Below are 16,659 nucleotides of genomic sequence, written 5' to 3' on the forward strand. Positions count from 1 at the left end.
TTACCACATTGATCACATCCATAGGGTTTCTCTCCAGTATGTGTTCTTTTAAGCACTCGGAGATAACTATGAGATGCAAGGGCTTTACCACATTGATTACATTTGTAAGGTTTCTCTCCAGTATGTATCATTATATGCATTTGGAGATGACCGTGTTGTGCAAAGGCTTTACCACATTGATTACATTTATAGGGTTTCTCTCCAGTGTGTGTTCTTTTATGTCTTTGAAGATAACTAGGATATGCAAACGCTTTACCACACTGATCACATTCATAGGGTTTCTCTCCAGTATGTGTACTTTTATGTATTTGAAGAGTACTGTGTTGTGAATAGGCTTTATCACACTTACTGCATTTGTAGGGTTTCTCTTCAGTATGTATTATTTTGTGTGCTCGAAGATTACAATGTTGTGCAAAGGCTTTATCACATTGATCACATTTGTAGGGTTTCTCTCCAGTATGAACTCTCTCATGACGTTGAAGTTCAGAATGGTACATAAAGGCTTTATCACATTGCTTACATGCATAGGGTTTCTCTCCAGTGTGAACTTGTTCATGATGCTGAAGTTCAAAATGGTATGTAAAGGCTTTACCACATTGCTTACATGCATAGGGTTTCTCTCCAGTATGTGTCCTTTTATGTCTTTGGAGATGACTGTGTTGTGAATAGGCTTTATCACATCCATTACATTTGTAGGGTTTCTCTCCAGTGTGAATTTTTTCATGACTTTGAAGTTCACCATGAGAGGCAAAAGATTTACTACATTGCTTACATTCATAAGGTTTCACTCCAGTATGGGCTGCTTTATGCATTCGGAGACTAGTGTTACACGCAAAGGCTTTACTACAGTCATTACATTTGTGAGGTTTCTCTCCAGTATGAATTCTTTCATGTCTTTTAAGATTATTCTGATCTGCAAAGGCTTTATCACACTGCTTACATTCATAGGGTTTCTCTCCAGTATGTGTTATTTCATGAGTTTGGATATTACTGTGTTGTGAATAGGTTTTATCATATCCATTACACTTGTAGAGTCTCTCTCCAAAATGAATTCTTTCAAGATTTTGAAGTTGAGAATGGTATGTAAAAGCTTTATCACATGGCTTACATTCACAAGGTTTCTCTTCAGTGTGTGTTCTTTTATGTCTTTGGAGATGACTGTGTCGTGGATAGGCTTTATCACATTGATTGCATTTGTAGGGTTTCTCTCTACCATGTGTTCTTTTATGTAATTGGAGACTTCTGTGATGTACAAAGGCTTCATAATACTGAATACCTTCATAGGGTTTCTCTTCAGTTTGAAGTCTTTCATGCCTTTGAGGAAAACTGTGACATGCAAAGGCTTTACTACACTGAGTATATTCAGAAGGTTTCTCTCCATTATGACTTCCATCATGCCTGCAAAGGTAATTGGCATATGTGAAAGGTTTACCACAATCTCTACACAGACGAATCTTTTTATCTTTAGGAATTAATTTTACAATTTGGTCTAATTGTAAAGAGGAATCCCATCTTAAGGTTTTATCACTTTGTTTACATTCATGATTTCCCCTTCATTATGGGTTGTTTTGCATCTTTGAGAATACCTATAATGGTAAAAGTCTTAATACTTGGCTCACATTTGTAGCCTCCTTTTTTTCTATGAGATTTTTTTCATATATTTGAAGAGAAATTGAAGAGCTCAGAGCTTAACCATACTGATTACATTCATAAATTTTCCTGTATTGTGAAGTACACTACACTTGCATACTACATTGGCAAAGTAAACCAGGACAAACAGAAAAGAATTTTCACATTCCAGTACTCATAGGGATTTTCTACAGTGTGAGTTTATGGATACATTCCCAAGGAAGTTGGAAAACCAACTAATTATAAACTTGTATCACACGGAGAAAGTCTGCTCAAATGGGGACTACTACATATATTTTAATTGTTCTTGGAGAGAGAGAAAGAGAAGTACATTTCTTCTTTCAATATCCCTATGTTCACATGGCTCGTGTCCATTGCAACATTAAAAGAAGATATACCTATTAAAAGACGAATAACAAATGAAAGATTTCCACATTGCATTCACACAGTTTGACTTTTTGTTCATCATAGACATGTGGTATAGTAATTAAGGTTTTTCTCTCAAAATATTCTTGACTCTCATAAACTGCCCCTCTCACTTAAACTTAGCAATGTTACTTCTTATAATCAGCTTTACTATGAAATATTTGCTTATAAAGAACATATCCTTATCACCTATTCAATATATTTATATAGATGTAGATATGTATTTTGCAGTATGTGAGTGGTATGAGACTAAATAAATTGGCAGTTTTACAAAGTAGCTGTAACATGGCTATGATGCAAATGGTAATAATATCTGTTAAGGCATTGTTTCGTTGTCTTCTTTCTTAGAGGGATGCCTTGCAAACACAAATCAGACACCTGACATTGAGGTACATGGATTTGTGAGAATTTAATAAGCCATACACTTAAAGAAGTGTTTTTTTTTTTATATTGTTGCTTTTCTTTAAAAATTTAAGGACACATTAACATTCCTTCAGAGGCATATCCATACCAACTTGCACATGAAAATTACCTTCCATGTCTTCTGGAACTTTGACAATGTTCTTCAATATTATGATCTTCCCAGTTGTAGCCTAAAATATATTTTAAGAAAATATATGATATATTATTGGAAATTAGGCAAAATTTAAGTTACTATCTTTACTGTACCTGATTTATTCACTTAATTCTTTCTCATTCTCAACTGAAATTGCAGAAAAGCATTAGTAACAGTTTTTCCATTATTTTAAAAAGTGAAGGAAAATCCACTATCTTACCTATAGCAGTGAGGTTCTTGTAGGTCTCCAGCATCACCTCTTTGTAGAGACTCTTCTGTGAAGGATCCAGCAAAGCCCATTCTTCTTGAGTGAAATTCACATGCACATCATCATAGGTTACTGCATCCTAAAATATCCCATACATGTGTATAACAGAAACCATAATAACAACATGACTGTAAACATAAGCTTCATTGACAATATATATGTATAATTTTGGTGCTTCTCCGACTTAATTCTTGACCTAGAAGTCATCTTAGAAAGAAACTGAATAATAAGATTCATCTCTGTCATTTCTTTGCTCTTTGAATAGGATATAAACTTACAACAGAAATGCTAACATTGGGGTGTGTGTGTGTGTGTGTGTGTGTGTGTGGGTGTGTGAGAGAGAGAGAGAGAGAGAGAGAGAGAGAGAGGGAGGGAGGGGGGGGGAGAGAAGCAAACAGTACTACACACATCAGAGAAATTGTATGAAAATTACTACATACAAAAAAAAAAAAATGATGGGCAAGATGAGCATATTGGCTCCCAGCATTCAGGAAGCAGTGGCAGGTATATCTCATTGAGTTGGATGCCAGCCTGGTCTATCCAGAACAGCCAGAGGTATATATTAAGACCCTGTCTCTCCTGTAAAAATCAATCAAACAAACAAGAAAGAGAGAAAGAACTCAGAGGTTTTTACTGGAGTTCCTACAAAGAATGATACATTCACTCCAGTTCTATATTCATCTCTCAGAATACTGAAGTGCCCAAATTTAAACTATTAATCGTAATGAGATCTTACTAAAAGGGGATGCATCTTTAAACAGACACAAACAGACAGATGAAAATATTGGCAATGTAAATGTTGGTCCTAAACAAGCAACATAGGACAGGATAGATGGCTCAGCAGTGAAGAGCTCTTGATGGTATTGCAAATAATTGAGCTCAATTGCCAGTACTTACAAGGGGGATTCACAACTATCCATTACTCCAAGGGCAGGAATTCTGAAGCTATCTTCTGACTACTATGGGGACCAGGCATTACATTAAGTGGATATTCGTGCACACAGACAAAATACCCATATTCATTAAAAAGTCAAAACAAACACAACAAAAAGGAAGAGTGTTATCACCTAAAATCCAATGTCTCAGAAACCTCAGACAGTAAACCTCAGGCAGTATTAATGTCATGAATATATGCCATCCTGAGAAATAGAATATTCTCTCTGCCAAATTTCAAAGTTCACAACATGGATGAAAATAAATACAGCAGCGTATGGTTTGCACTTACAAAAACCTACATTACAAGTCCATCAGCAAATAATATAAAAACAAACAAACAAGCCAGGCATGCTGGTCAACATTTAATTCCAGCACTCTGGAGCTAGAGTCAGGAGGACCTTTAAGTTTGAGGCCCACATACTCTATACACCTATTTTCAGGATAGTCAGGGTGAGAAAAAAAAAAAAAAACTTTGTCTTCAAAAACAAAAACAGAAACATAACCAACAAAATTAAAAATTTAAAAACACCAGGTTTAGCACTGAATAATTATTTCAACTGTGTTTTATGTGATTTACAGGTAGAGTCTATAATGGTAAAGGCAAGACAATATGAGAAGGAACTGAGTGATCAGGTTCCACCATAACACAGTAGACACACACACACACACACACACACACACACACACACACACGAAATGGGTTGAGTCTATAGACACTTAAATCTCAACCCCAATAAGGAATCTAGAAAGGTTCCTCCTACAAAAGCTTCTATTGAGAGAACTGAGTCAGCCAGAGCCAGGCTGACTCCATGACAGGCTGCACACTGGCAGTTTGGGAGACTAGGCCTAAGTTTCTGTTTCCCAGAACTGGAAAAGTCCAAAATAGTCAATTCCAGGAAAACCACCCCTCACAGGCAGCCAATCAGAAGCTGCCAAGAGTTGCACCTGCCACCAGGCCTGAGCCAAGACTGAGCCAAGAATAGTTAATGAATAATGGTTCTGGAAAGTTCCCAAAATTCCCCCAGAACACTGACCAATCCCAAAGCCACCCATACCCCTGGAAATTGAGCCAACCAATCAGGATAAAGGTCAACTACTCCTCCCTGGTATTCCCCTAATTGGCTTTAAATTGAGCTTGCAAAATTTACATGTCTGTCTCCATCCTATTGAATAGTAGACCCCTGCATGCTAGAATTCTGCAGAATAAAATGATCTTTGTTTTTGCATGCTACTTGAGTCTGAGGTCTTCCTTCAATGATTCTTGTACCCTAACATTATAAGACCCCCAAAGAAAGCCAAAAAGAAGAGATAAGTGTTCAAAAATATCACCCTGTCTGGGAGCTTTTCTGATTCAATCAACTACATTCTGACCCTGGCCACTATAGGCTCATGGTCATCCATGATGAAAATGCATTCAGTTTAGCTTCAATGATCCTAATAGTCTGCAGCAGCCCATACACTCTTTGAATGTCCAAAGTCTCTTCTGACACTTAAGACAATCTCTTGATTGTCCCATCTTATAAAATCAGAAATCAAGCTATATCTTTCCAACATATAACAGAACAGAATATCCCTTCCCATTCCAATATAGAGGAATGTGTACATAATGAGGAAAGACTGGACTAAAGCCAGAAACACAGTAGGGCAAACAACAAATCCTGCAGACCTGCCTCAGACACATCGGGCCTCAGTTTTAAAAGGCTTAGATTGTCTCATCCCTGCAACCTCTCATGCACCTCTTGGATAGTTTTTTTCCATTCCCTGTATACACCTCTCCGTGGCAGGTGTCTCATAGCTTAGGTATCTCAACATCTTGTGGTCTCAAAATGCAACTCAGGTTTCATCCTCACAGGTTTCTGCAATGTACTCTCACAGTAACTTTCCTCACTCAGGCTCTAAGTCTGTCAAACATAGATGGCTGGAACAGTGCAGAACTGAAATCACAGAGGAAGAATCCATGACCTTAAATTTTGCATCTTTTTTTTCTTTTTTCTTTTCAATATCACTTTACTGGTAGTGTCTGGTTTAACATGAGGCACTTGACATGAAAGGGAACCCATGCCTAACACTGCCTGGATTTCTAGGACCCTTACAGAGACATAAATGGCAATCATGGAGCCAGCATGGATCTGTGCCAGGTGCTCTGCTAATATGTTATAGCTGTTAGCTTGGTGTTTTTGTGGGACTCCTAACAGTGGGAGAAGGTGTAACCCTGATTCTTTTGCTTGATCATGAGACACTTTTCCTCCTATCACGTTGCCTTGTTCAACCTCAATGTGAAGACTTTCACCTTGTCTTTTTCTATCTTGTGTTGTTATGTTTGACTGTTCTCTTTTGGATATCTGCTCCTTTCTGAAGAGGAAATGGGGATGGGGGGTTGGATCTTAGGGAGAAGAGGATAGGAAATGGTGGGGGTAGCTAGGAGAGTGTAGGTAGGGGAAACAGTGGTCAGGATATATTGTATGAGAGAAGAATCTATCTTCAATTAAAAACTTGATTCAAGCCGGGCATGGTGGCGCACGCCTTTAATCCCAGCACTCAGGAGGCAGAGGCAGGTGGATTTCTGAGTAGGAGGACAGCCTGGTCTACAGAGTGAGTTCCAGGACAGCCAGGGCTATATAGAGAAACCCTGTCTCAAAAAAACAAAAACCAAACCAAACCAAACCAAGCCAAACCAAACCAAAACAAAAACCCTTAATTCAACATTGCTTAAATGAAAATGCAAAGAAGAAGGGAAGCAATAATGAACAAAGAAAAGGGAAATAGTGAAGACAGGGACAGTATGACAGTGACAGATACAGTACTCATTCTGTTTTTGTAGACGGTGATCATTACACAGGAGGGTGAAAACATCATCTTGGAGGCTTACTTCCTCATTCTGATAACCTAGACCTAGTCCTGAAAGTTTCTAGCCTGGGTACAATCTTATCTAGGTCTAGAATGACTTACTTAACTGCTGAATAAACTCACCGTTTCTTTTTATTTCTGAACTCTAGCTGGCTGGTCAACTCAGCTGTTCTGGCTCAAAATCTCTTCATGCTAGCTGATTCAAACTAGTTTCTTTCACTTCTGACTGAATTGTTGTACTCAGCCTCAAAAGAACTCTAGCAGTCTATTCTTATTTTCTGGCTCCTCATTCTCTGGCTTGTCCTCTCTTCACCTCTGTCTAGCTTGTTCTCTCTTTAACCGGTCTCCATAAAACTCTTTTGGTAAAACTGCCTTCTCCTCTCACCCTCTGTGATGCTTTCTCTTATTCCTCTGTCTTTTCTTGAGAGTTGGATTTTTCATATTCTGTCAGATCTTTCTCTGACTCATCATTTTGTCAATAAGACGTCACTTTCAAACACGAGTGCTTACCTCTAAAACTAACTTTACCTTCATCGTTTGGTAGCAAAGTTGTGTACTAAGGGCTGAGCCACACCACAATTAGAAACAGCTTTTTTTTTTTTTTTAAGTATATTAGACAGTCTGGGGGTTCACAATGTGATCAAATAACCTGCAATACAAGCTCATTACAAGCTCACCTTGGGTCCAGTATATATTTGTGAAATCAGAAGTTTTGCTCTCAGCAATGTGAAATATATACCATTCAGGAAACAAAAGCTTATGTTAGCTTTCACTAGTTTGGAATGTGGAATTACAGAGATTTTTGCTCATTTCCTTCCAAAGGAATACTCTTGGTTGTTTCTAAGAAAAACTAATGTTTTAATAACTATTCAAATAGTAGAAATAAATATGTGATGTTATACAAAATTGCTACATTGATTATATTATACATTAAGCACAAGTAAACTGATGTATAAAAAATGTTAAATGTTTAAACACATTCTCCAAAGCAAAAATGAAAGTGTTACCATATAAGTTATTTAACCCAGAGAAAACAAAGAGGTAAGTCTGTTATCTAAAACTATTACAAACTATGTTTGTTCAACTGGAATTTATCGTCAGTATTTAAAATCAAACAAAATGGTCAGTGAGTTTTTACTTTTTCATGCAGTATGACTAATGGCGGAAAACTCTCATAACATCCAAATAAAGACATTTTCTGCATTTTTAGTGTATAACTGTTTGCCTCTCATCTCTATCATAACTCTTGCTACAAAAAGCTTGATATTTCATTTCTCTTCTCCACATAATGTTCTAAAAGAACATTAGACAAACCCTTTGGAGAAGATTGCTTCAGCTAGATTCTGTGCTTTCTGCCCCTTATTTTCTATGGCTACCTGTAATGTAGATAAGATGGCTGCAGCTCTCATATCCAACTGACTATAAGAGTGCACTAAAGTTCAAAATGAGATGGGAGAAAGAAGTGGGTTGACACTGCTTAAGCTGCAATTACATGCTGTTTTATGACCAAATGCAACACAGACTGTGAGAGTCTTTACAAGTGCATAATCCTTTAACCACTGCTATTGTCTTCTTTCCTTTAGCACAATGTCCCCTTGAGGCACCCAGCTTGTCTTCAACAAATGAACATTGAGTTATTCTCATAGTTAGACCACCATGAATACAATTGCAATGAACATGAGAATTCTGGTACTTCTTAAAACTAATTTTAAGTGCATGGAAAACACACTGATTAAGATTGCTAGGTTCCATGGCAATTCTGTCATTTTCTTGAGAACTTGGTACAGTGGGGTTCCTTGGGTATAGTTATTATATTAAAATGTATCAGAACACATATATTAAATATGTGCAATTTTACATCAAATATAACATAACATGGTTTTAACTAATTTTGGCTGGTATCTGTGGAAAATCTCAATCTACTGCTATCAGAGTTTATTGCTAATACACAATCCCATGTCACATCCAGATTCAATGTTCAATTCTGAACCATGTTTTAGTTTTACTCTTTTTGTTTTCTGAATTAAGTCATACTTAGTAAGATATTGTTTATGTGACCCTAACAATGTATTCTGTGTCACTAAAGTCCCCTTTCTATAGATTTGTACATTATTCCCATCATTTTCAGCTTCAGACACTTAGTATAGTTTGCTAAATGAATACTTATGTAGAATATCTTTACCCATTTATATAACTCTAAACAACACCATTAAAGAGATGTTTAAAAAAAAAAAAGAAAAAAGGATGTTGGGCATGTTAAATTTGCAATGTAGATTCAAAACAATCTAAAGAAAACTCCTAAAAATATATAACATGAAATCAGATTCCAGAGCTATTTACCATGTGAAAAATCCCTCAGATTTGTCAATAGGATTATGAAGAATAGTTCACATTTTGGCACAATGTGAATTCCATCCATACTTATCACAGAACTACAACAACCAAAAAGTTTACAATATTTGTGAAACAGTAAGGGGATGCAGAAAAAAAGCCAAGAACATAAGCCCCAAATTATAGGCAAGTTTTACTCGAAAGATCCAAGGAAACTCAGGCAGGAAAAATGTAAACTTGACCAATATTATCTATGATTGAATGTGTAAACAAATTAAATAAACACAGACTTTACAACTCCCACAAAATAACTCAAAGTGACCCCTAAAACTGTTAAAATTTCTGACCCTCCAGCCACTATTGACCCCATGTGAGGCCCTATGCTCTACAGGTCTCTCTGCATGGAGGTGATCAGAAAGGTGGGCTTTGGCTCAGCAGCGCCCCATGTCTCCTTGTGATCTCACTCAAACCCTGCCCCACTGAGCTCAAACACAATTCAATGTTGAAGAATTAATTTAATGTATGCTTCCTGCCACATGGATTATGGCACATGATGTCGAATCTGCACTACCTACCTGCACACTTGATACACCTCTGCATCTTAGGAACTCCTTTAGAACCCTGGAACTGAATTTCCATGAATCACGCCATTGTGACTGGTGATAGTGAAGGATGATCATCACTTCCTCTCTTCCAGTTTCTAAACTATTTGTAAACTCTATCATAGAAAACTGAATTTGCAATGCAATGTTCAGAACTTTTAGAAAACAGACCTTCAGTTTTGAAACCTATCTTTGCACTGCACACCAAAAGCAAGGCTTGTGTTTGCACACTGAGCAGTGATATTATAAGCAACACTATGGCAAGAACTGTAGGGCCTCCTCTCCTTTGCTCCCCCAGGGATTCCATACTCAGGCAGGCTCAGAGGCTAAGACCCTCTGTCTGGGTCACCACATATACTAATAGAACCACACTCTGGTTCACAGTCCATTCAAGTCCAATCAGATTGGGCACTGATAGATTAGTTGACCTGCTCTTCCCAGTGGCTGCCGCAATCATCATGGCATGGCTTGTGGCCTCTCTCACAGCTCTCTGATGAACTGTATCAGAGAAGAATATGGAGCTAACTCCCACTGGTGCTCCTCCTGATTGCTAGCTTGCCCAGAGCCCCTCATTAGCTTTGACCACCCAGCTGGGCCTCAGGACAGTAGCAGCTGCCTTATTGGTAGATTAGAGATTAAATGATTCGGACAGCACAGGCCTTCCTGGTTCTGCTCTTTCAGCCTAGGGGCAGACAGGGCCCAAATATGGTAAATTTGGGTTTTAGTAGAGTCTTTCACTCTCCCAGGGTACCTGTTCATCCTCCAAGGTCCTTTGGATGTGCATTCCATCACACATTCAATGTTCAGTGCAGTCATCCCTTTGCTTCACAGCTCAGAAGTCCTACAGCCAAATTCCAGTCACACTCAAACAGAAACAACAACTGAAGCAAAAGGTGGCTATGAAGTTGAAATCAAGGAACAGTAAATGGGAGGTGAATGAAAAAAAAGAAACAAAAAAAGGAAAGGACATGGCTGCTCCTAGGTATGGTGGAGTAGAATGTTTATTATCGATAAAAGGGAGAGCATAGCCAGGGCAGGGGCATCTGGGAGAGTCCAGAATAGACCTGACCGTGAGCCTTCTGAAGAAAGGGTGAAAGGGAGAAGGGGGAGCCAGACTAAGAGGCCAGGAAGGTACACAACAGACGAAAAAGACCAGGTACCCAAAATGGTTGAATTACATAAGGAAGGGCAACTAGGAGAAGGGGCACCCCAATCCCTAAGCTAGAGGGTGGGTATGTCAGCCATACCCTGTGACAGGTAGGGAGGGAGGGATGCTGGGAGAACTTGACAGCCAGGTCCACAGCATTAATAAGATACTGTTTGACTGTGACTTCCTTGTTCTATATTACCTGCTGAGACCTGTAACCTGACACACATAGCCACAGCCAAAGGCCTGGTGTCTCAACCCTCTGCACTCACTTAACTATGTCAACAAAGACCGTACGTATCTCCATAGGACAGTCCCCTAATTGGAATTCAATATTCATTGGCTCAACACAATACTCTCCAAATTGTACACCCACCAATCTGGTATGTTTTCATTTATATCCATGAATTAATACATGCTTCGAAATTACAAAAGCACCACCCTGTCTGAATCGGGTCTTTCTTCACAAAGGAAGGGGACCCCTGCAGATGACTCCCTTAAACTTCAGTCAGTGATTCAGCTATTGCTCACCCTGTTTTATCCTGTAGTGCACACAGTAAACTGTCCCTCCTGTTCTGATCTGAACGCAGAAGCCATGCTCCAAATGCAAACGTTTTTTCCTGTTGCTGCAGTGGACAGTTAATTACATGACTCAAATGAATCAGTTTAAAACTCTGTTGTGATATATTCCTCTTATTTAAGGATTTAGAAAGTTTAATCAAGAGGAAAACAAGGGCATTCTTTGCCTTGGAGAGCAAGAGATTGGGATCAAGCTGACAACACAGCTTATCTCAGAAACATTTTCCTGAAACTGTGAAGGTGCAGCTGTTCTATAATAAATATGTCTTCCCAGGGAGAAATCGCTCTACACAAAAGGAAGGGCAACTAGGAGAAGGGCACCCCAATCCCTAAGCCAGGGGGTGGGTATGTCAGCCATACATTAAAAGATTAATTGAAAAACAAAACAAAACAAAACAACCTCTTTAATAATAGCTTGTATTCAATTCTGGTTTGTAGCGATATTTTAAATAATTCTGGAATTTTGGCTTCTTTAAAAAACACAGAAATATAATGATAAGAATGTGCCAATGTTGTCATTTTAATCCCAGGTGTGGGATGTGAGGCAGCTTCTGACTGTCTGCAGCCACTAACCATGATTTGCCTCATGCTCTAGCAGAAACATGATTTTCGCAGCTACAGATTTCTGTGTTGCTGTGACATCTGGAATTCTGGGAACTTTCTGGAGGGTACATAAATTTGAGGATTGACAGGCAGGGTGGAGGGTTGTTGGGGGTTTTAGGAAGGTCAGTTGTAGCTTGTTAGTAGCTGTGGTCAAAGAAGAAATAAAAGGAAATGTTGGGAGTCATCTGCTATTTCTAAAAGCAGAGCAAAAGTTTGCCCCTGCTTCTCTGAAGCAGAGAAGTGGGGGTGGGGCGTGGGGGAGAGGCAGAAAGGCAGAGAGACAGAAAGATGAGACCTGCCTGCCAGGCTGATGGGTCAGGGTTTGTTGGCAGATTTCCCAGCCTGCTGAGGCATGGAACTTTAAGAAGATGTAAAACTGAGGCTCCAGGTCTTGCACAAACTATTTCTTATGCTAAGTAAGCCTCTTAAGAAGAATAACATCTTGTATACTACTTATGTGGGAAAAATGGAAGGAAACATATGAAGAAACTATGAAGTCAGCACAAACATCATAAAATAGGACACACTCAGGAGTCTAATCAAACAGTGCTGCACAAGGGGAACTCAGTATATCTCACAAACATTATTGACCAAGCCTGTAGTGGCCTTGGGACTGATAACCAAAACCCCATATTGTGGGAAGAGTTGTGTTCTCAGAATCTGAAGCAACCTCTTCCAAAGGCCTGGTCCCAGACCATTACCAGCTCTCCCAAGCACATTCCAGATTTTAGAGAAGGAGCTCTGTTTTATCTCTATACCTCAAGGCCTCAGGGAAAGCTACCAGGGCCTAAGGCCCAGACTAGCACTGAACACAACCTTGGTTTTTTTGTTTTTTTGTTTTTTTTCCTTTTCAAATGGTTGTCACCAGGTGTCATCTTGCCCATGTGGCAGAATTATGCTTTTCTCAAGAAGAAAACCAAAACATGCCACATCCACGCCTTACTGTTGATTGTGATCCTGTAATGCTCCATTGGTTAGCTTGTTAGAGGCCTGCTCTTTTATATGGGGATTGGCCTAGTGGCTGGTTGTAAATCAGGGTTGTTTCCTTTATTATGGTTTAGAGCCATATTTCTGGACAATCCTGGTGAACAAGCACATGTATCCTAATCTCTAACTGCCCTGGTTAGCATATTACTTATCTGTGGGGTGTTTTACAGGCAGTCCTCCCTAGGCTAAATTCCACTTAGTGTGACTCACGATCTCCTAAGCATTAGTAAATCCTTTACATCATCAATCCTGCACTTTTACATCACAGCTTGATTCTGGATTGCTACCCAACATATGAAATGCCTTTTACAGCCTCCACAAAATTAACTCCAAAGGGATCAAACACCTTAAGGTTAAATGCTAAAAACAGAAATTGTAGAAACTAGAACTCTCTGGATTTGGCATCAGGCCAAGGATGTTTCTACACACAAGCCTCTTTTCCAAATGCTCTGCGCAAATGCAGCCCCCACAGTGAAGTTATTCAGTGGCTAGCGCTAGGTCCAGCGAGCCGCTAGGACCGCAAGGTCCTCACAGGTGGCCGCTGGTTCCCACCCCGCCCTTCACAGCAGCTCCCGCTGCTCAGCTCCCCGCTATTCCCAGTTGTTGTCAGTGACCCTGTGCTCACCATGTCTCAACTTCGGAGCTTGCCTGAGCGCACTTCACAGCATCAAGTGGCAAGACAGAGAGCACATCACAGAAAAACGTTAAAGCCAGCTTGCTACTTAGCGGAACCTGCCACAAGGCATCCGGAAGAACCCTCCTCTTCTTCTGACTGGCAGGTCCGTCTCAAGGCTCTGATTGGCCAGTGGTCTTGAGTGACTTGAGCACCTTCCCTAGGGTTAGACTGAGTTTAAGGGACCCGGTGGAGGTGGAGAGACGTTCTCAGCCGCGGCTTCCAGTCCAGGGCAAGACCTTTTCAAGATCTGCAGGAATTTGCATTCCAGTAGCACTAGTTTGGGTCCTCCAGTACCCTACCCATCTGTCTCCCAACTTAGCCCCCGGGAGGACGCCACCTACCTCTCCAGCATTCCACCTACCACTGCTCAGCCGCCCGCTCCTCCTCTTTGTGGGCAGTGAACCCCAGGTCTTGACCAGCCAGAGCTCCCCTCACAGCACTTCTTACTCCCTCAATCAAGGTAAATAGCTTGCCTAGCCCATTATTCAACTTGCAGTGGAGTTGTCAATCAGTCCCACAAGTGGAAGGGTGCCCAGGATATTAACAAAGAGAGATTTTGGGGAACAAGATTTTTGTTTTGTGGCTGGGCCAAGCAGACCTGGGACAAGCAGCTGATGTGTATATTTAACACAGGAAAGCTGACCTAGCTTCCAGGTTCTCACAGCACTCCTGAGTCCCCACCTGTTATGGGGCATGGCTGGCATACTCCGCCTTGACCCTGAACTTTCCAGTCCAGGGGCTGGGCTTTCCCCGCCCAGAAGCTCTTCCTATATAATCCAGACATTTTGTGCTCTATGTCTCTTCGTTTCTCTGTCTCTGTGTCTCTCCCTCTCCCTTGCTCCCTCCTTCTTTTTCCTCTCCCTCCCTCTTCCTCCTCCCTCACTCCCCTCTACCCCCTCATTTTTGTCTCCCAGTTTGCTTGATCTTTCTCTTTCTCCTTACCACCCTCCTCATTCTACCCACCCATAGCAACTTCTCTGACCTCCTTGGAAACTAGTGAATCCTCTGGTTCCTTGGGATCTGTGAACCCACCAGAGAGCTGCCCCCAGTAAACCCGAAAATACTCTGATCTGGCTTGGGTAGAGTACTTCATACTGGATTTAGGTAAACTGCCCCTAGTATTCACCTGATAGGTATGAGAACCCTGGGAGAAAAAAAGTGAACAGAACAAAACCTGTGGAGCACTATTGTTAGCCAGCACATCTTCCTCAGTGGGAAGTGAACACACATCCACACACAGCGTTGTATTAGTAAAGGTTCTCTAGATGAACACAGACCTGATAGGCTGAACCCATGTGTATAGAAAGTGGATTTATTTGAATATTTCACATTAGAATAGGTTGTGGTGCAACTAGATCAACAATGGCCATTTAATAGTGGTTCAGTTCATGTTGTTGTATGTCTCAGCTGGTCTTCAATTTATACCAGAATTCTGAAGTAAGTTCTAATGCCAATAAAATATGAACTTGTTAGCCAGAGGTAGGGAAAGCAGACAAGGAGAAAGAGCTATTATCTTAAATGTCCCCTATATATGTAGGCTACTATGAGAAGATGTGGCCTAGATCTTATCACCTCAAGAGAGCCAGATTAAAGGTTTTTTCCATTCCAAAAGCCATAATTAAGAAAAATCTTCCACAGGTACCCAACTCTTTGAATTTTAGTTAATTTCAGATGTAGTCAAGACAGAAGAGTTGAGAAATATTTTTCCCCCTGTGGCAGGCAAGGAAAGCATGGGAGTCCTTTCCAAAGCAATAATTTTCTTCAACAAAGGAAGTATTTAGAATTTTACTTATGGAGTCTGTATATATTCACATATAGGATTTCCTACTCTTAAGCATGCCAAGTTAAATCCTTTTCTGAATATAGTCACAATGTAGAAGCAGAGATATTTAAGGGAATTCTTAGCTTAGAGTCATGCAGAAATATATGTAAATTATTAAAAAATGATGGACAGAAATGCCTCTGGAATGTTCACCTTATACTACAAGGTCTTAGCTGAAAACCAAGTAAATAACACTGTGAAAGTAGATGGCTCAGAAGTCAATGCTACCTGTTAATCATGATGTACAATCTAACAGATGCATCAATGGATTCTCACATATACAAATGACAGAGAACACAAATCATAAAACTTCAAGGAAAATTCATCTATCAGTACTGTGGGCACTGTGCTTAGAGAAACAGATTTGCTGAACTATTCTAACCTTAGAATAAAGCTCCTTTTGCCTCTAAGCAGGTTAGCTTAGAGGGAAACCACAGCTGTTTCCATTCAGGATCAGAGGAGCTAATTTTAACTAGCCCTGACTGCTATCTGACTCAGACTTGTGACATCATTGTATATAATTTTTTATTTTTTAAAATTTTATTTCTAATGCATATGTGTATTTGCCTGCATGTGGCTGCATGCAGTGCCAACAGAAGTCAGGAGATGCCTGGGACTGGAGTCATAGGAAATTGTTAGCTTCCATGTGGCTTCTGGGAAAGGAACTTGTGTCCTCTGTAGCAACACCCATTGCTCATAATACATAAGCTATTGCTCTTTCCTATTTTAACATGAAATTTCTTTTTATGCATTTTAATTAAAACATATTACACCATTTTCTCTTTTCCTTGTCCTCACTCCATCCCTTCCTACATTCTACCCAGCCAATTTCTTCCTTGTTAAGTATTTGTGAATAAGTATGCTCAAATATATGAAAAAAAACCTTGCTGAATCAATTTCTGTTGGTTGTGTCTAAATGGTTTCAGAACTAACCATGTTGTGTAGGATAATCAAATAGGGATCTCCTCTTTGCCTTATGCTAATTCTCCCACTTTCAGGAGAGTTCCACTCTTTAATGAGCAAGACAATGTTGAGGGCACAAAAGTGTTTTTATCCACAGATCACTAGGAAAACCAGGGATGTTAAGCACACAGGGTTCTCTTCTCAATGAAAAAATACCTGCATTCTTTCTAAAAGGCTGAGAGTGGAATTTGTTAATGACCATGGGATCTCTGCTATCTGTGGAGGCAGACCTCACCTACCTTTTACTATAGAGGCAGACATAACCCAAATTCTTAGAATAATGATTC

The 16,659-nt window shown here is 39.8% G+C and overlaps 1 protein-coding gene across 1 annotated transcript in view; it reads right to left on the bottom strand.

Annotated features, from left to right (window-relative positions):
• Window positions 1–14,879, bottom strand: part of Gm39469 (predicted gene, 39469) — a 15,534-nt gene extending 655 nt beyond the window's left edge. Inside the window, exons 1-4 of the mRNA XM_011249869.2 lie at window positions 13,537–14,879; window positions 2,832–2,958; window positions 2,588–2,648; window positions 5–1,398 (exon numbers count right to left, since the gene is read on the bottom strand). Of these exons, the coding sequence (XP_011248171.1) occupies window positions 5–1,398; window positions 2,588–2,648; window positions 2,832–2,958; window positions 13,537–13,539 (1,585 nt within the window). The 5' untranslated portion in view covers window positions 13,540–14,879. The remainder of the gene's footprint in view (window positions 1–4; window positions 1,399–2,587; window positions 2,649–2,831; window positions 2,959–13,536) is intronic.
• Window positions 14,880–16,659: the final 1,780 nt, after the last annotated feature.

The sequence above is a fragment of the Mus musculus genome, chromosome 9 (assembly GCF_000001635.26).
Source record: "Mus musculus strain C57BL/6J chromosome 9, GRCm38.p6 C57BL/6J".
Lineage (NCBI taxonomy): Eukaryota > Metazoa > Chordata > Mammalia > Rodentia > Muridae > Mus > Mus musculus.